We start from the raw sequence: 1,554 nt of genomic DNA, 5'->3' as shown, positions 1-1,554 counted from the left end.
CGGCGGGTGCGGCGACATCTTGCGCCTTCTGCTGCTGCAGCTGCGGGAGGACGGCCAGCTGGGAAAGGTGAGTCGCCAAGCAGATGAACAGTGCTCATGTTGGTGCTGACGAGGTGCTCATCAACAATCTTTCTCTCCAGGTTGACGACGCCATCGCCGTTCCTGACGCCCCTGCAGCGCCTTACGTGGGGCCGCCTCTCAGCTCTACCCTTAAGATAGCTGACAAACACCTCGACAATGGTCGTCTAAAAGTGGCTGACATTCTTCGAGGTGTCCTGGAGCAATGGTCCTTTCCTCGCAGGCTGAAGAACTTACATGGCGGTGGCTCTGAGGACCTGCTGCAGGTTCTGGGGCCACACCTCGAGGAGCTGGAGGCCTCGTACACTTGGGAGGCTCAGCCCAGGGCCATGGAGGAGGTGCTGAAGATGTCGGGACTCAAAAGACTAAATGTTAAATGCGCTTGGAATGCTGACCACCCGGACCTACCGTTGCAGTTAGAAGAGCTCACTGTGTATCACATGAGTGAGAATCAGCTGCGCTGTGTAGAACGCATGCCCAGGCTGTGCAGCTTGTTTGTGTTACATTACTGTGGTCCGAATCTGACTTTTCCACCATCGCAGCATGGCAGGCTGCTTTGGCTTCACGTGGCCATTAATGCTGACCACAAGCCCACAATGCTCTCCCTTATTCGCGCCCATGCCTCATCTCTACAGGAGCTACGTGTACGCTGTTCCTTGTCTCCCGATGACCAGCACTTCTACTTCCCCGACCTGGCCCAGGAGCTGGCGGATTGCGGCCTGCTCGTCTTGCGCCGGCTTGTCCTTGTACGTCCTCCGAATGATGCTTGCACAGGCCAATCTGCCGGCTGCGTGTTGCAGCGAAGAACTATTCGAGGCGTATTCCCATCGTCTGTCGACGTGGTTTGCAAGTCGTGTCACACACCGGGATTCTAGATTCTAGTTGAATGGCTGCAATATGTCTTACGACGCATCAATGTAGCGTTACCCCATTCTAGCCCGGAGCTGAACTGTTACGTGCTCAAAATCCCAGCTCCACGAATTTGTGTTTAATCTCTGAAATGTTCTAAAATTTGTGTGTCTTTTTTTTAAATTCTAATGTACTTGTCTAGTTTAGTCAATTAAACTTCTGGCAGAAGTAAGTATTACAAATTTTGCCTTGTCGGCCGGATTTTTTTAATTTATAGTCACGCTTTCTGTTTCTGTCGCCCCAGCGAGCCGACGGAGGCAGACGTTGACGTGTCCAGTTCCACACCCACACCCCTCGGTCATACTGTACACCAGGGGTCTCAAACTCGAGCTATCCGCCGAGCCGCACCTGCATAGGTCACGTGCATTACAAGCTTTTCGGCAAGAAGAGTGAGAGAGATAGATGTAGTGGTGCCTCAGCGACTGACCCGTGCCCGGCCGCCCTGCTGTCGCCGCCGGCTGGCTTAGACGACGATGGCTGGGTCCAGCTCATCTTCGAGCAACCCGAGCGCGGCTCTCGGGTGCTCGGATCCACCCGAACGCAAGAGGTACGCGGCTCTCGGCGAGC

At 54.6% G+C, this 1,554-nt stretch overlaps 1 protein-coding gene across 1 annotated transcript; it reads left to right on the top strand.

Moving 5' to 3' along the window:
• Positions 1-6: 6 nt before the first annotated feature.
• LOC127751515 (uncharacterized) lies at positions 7-1,143 on the top strand. The gene is made up of 2 exons (XM_052275167.1): positions 7-67; positions 141-1,143. The coding sequence occupies exon 2, from the start codon at positions 408-410 to the stop codon at positions 951-953; it is 546 nt and encodes a 181-aa protein (XP_052131127.1). The 5' UTR covers positions 7-67; positions 141-407; the 3' UTR covers positions 954-1,143.
• Positions 1,144-1,554: the final 411 nt, after the last annotated feature.

This window comes from Frankliniella occidentalis, unplaced genomic scaffold (assembly GCF_000697945.3).
Source record: "Frankliniella occidentalis isolate FOCC.00 unplaced genomic scaffold, Focc_3.1 Scaffold529, whole genome shotgun sequence".
Classification (NCBI taxonomy): domain Eukaryota; kingdom Metazoa; phylum Arthropoda; class Insecta; order Thysanoptera; family Thripidae; genus Frankliniella; species Frankliniella occidentalis.
Note: the sequence above shows the minus strand (reverse complement) of the source record. Positions and strands in the feature narration are given on the sequence as shown.

Coding starts and splice junctions, on each gene's coding strand:
- LOC127751515 (XM_052275167.1), top strand. CDS start 408: ATGGAGGAGGTGCTGAAGATGTCGGGACTCAAAAGACTAAATGTTAAA.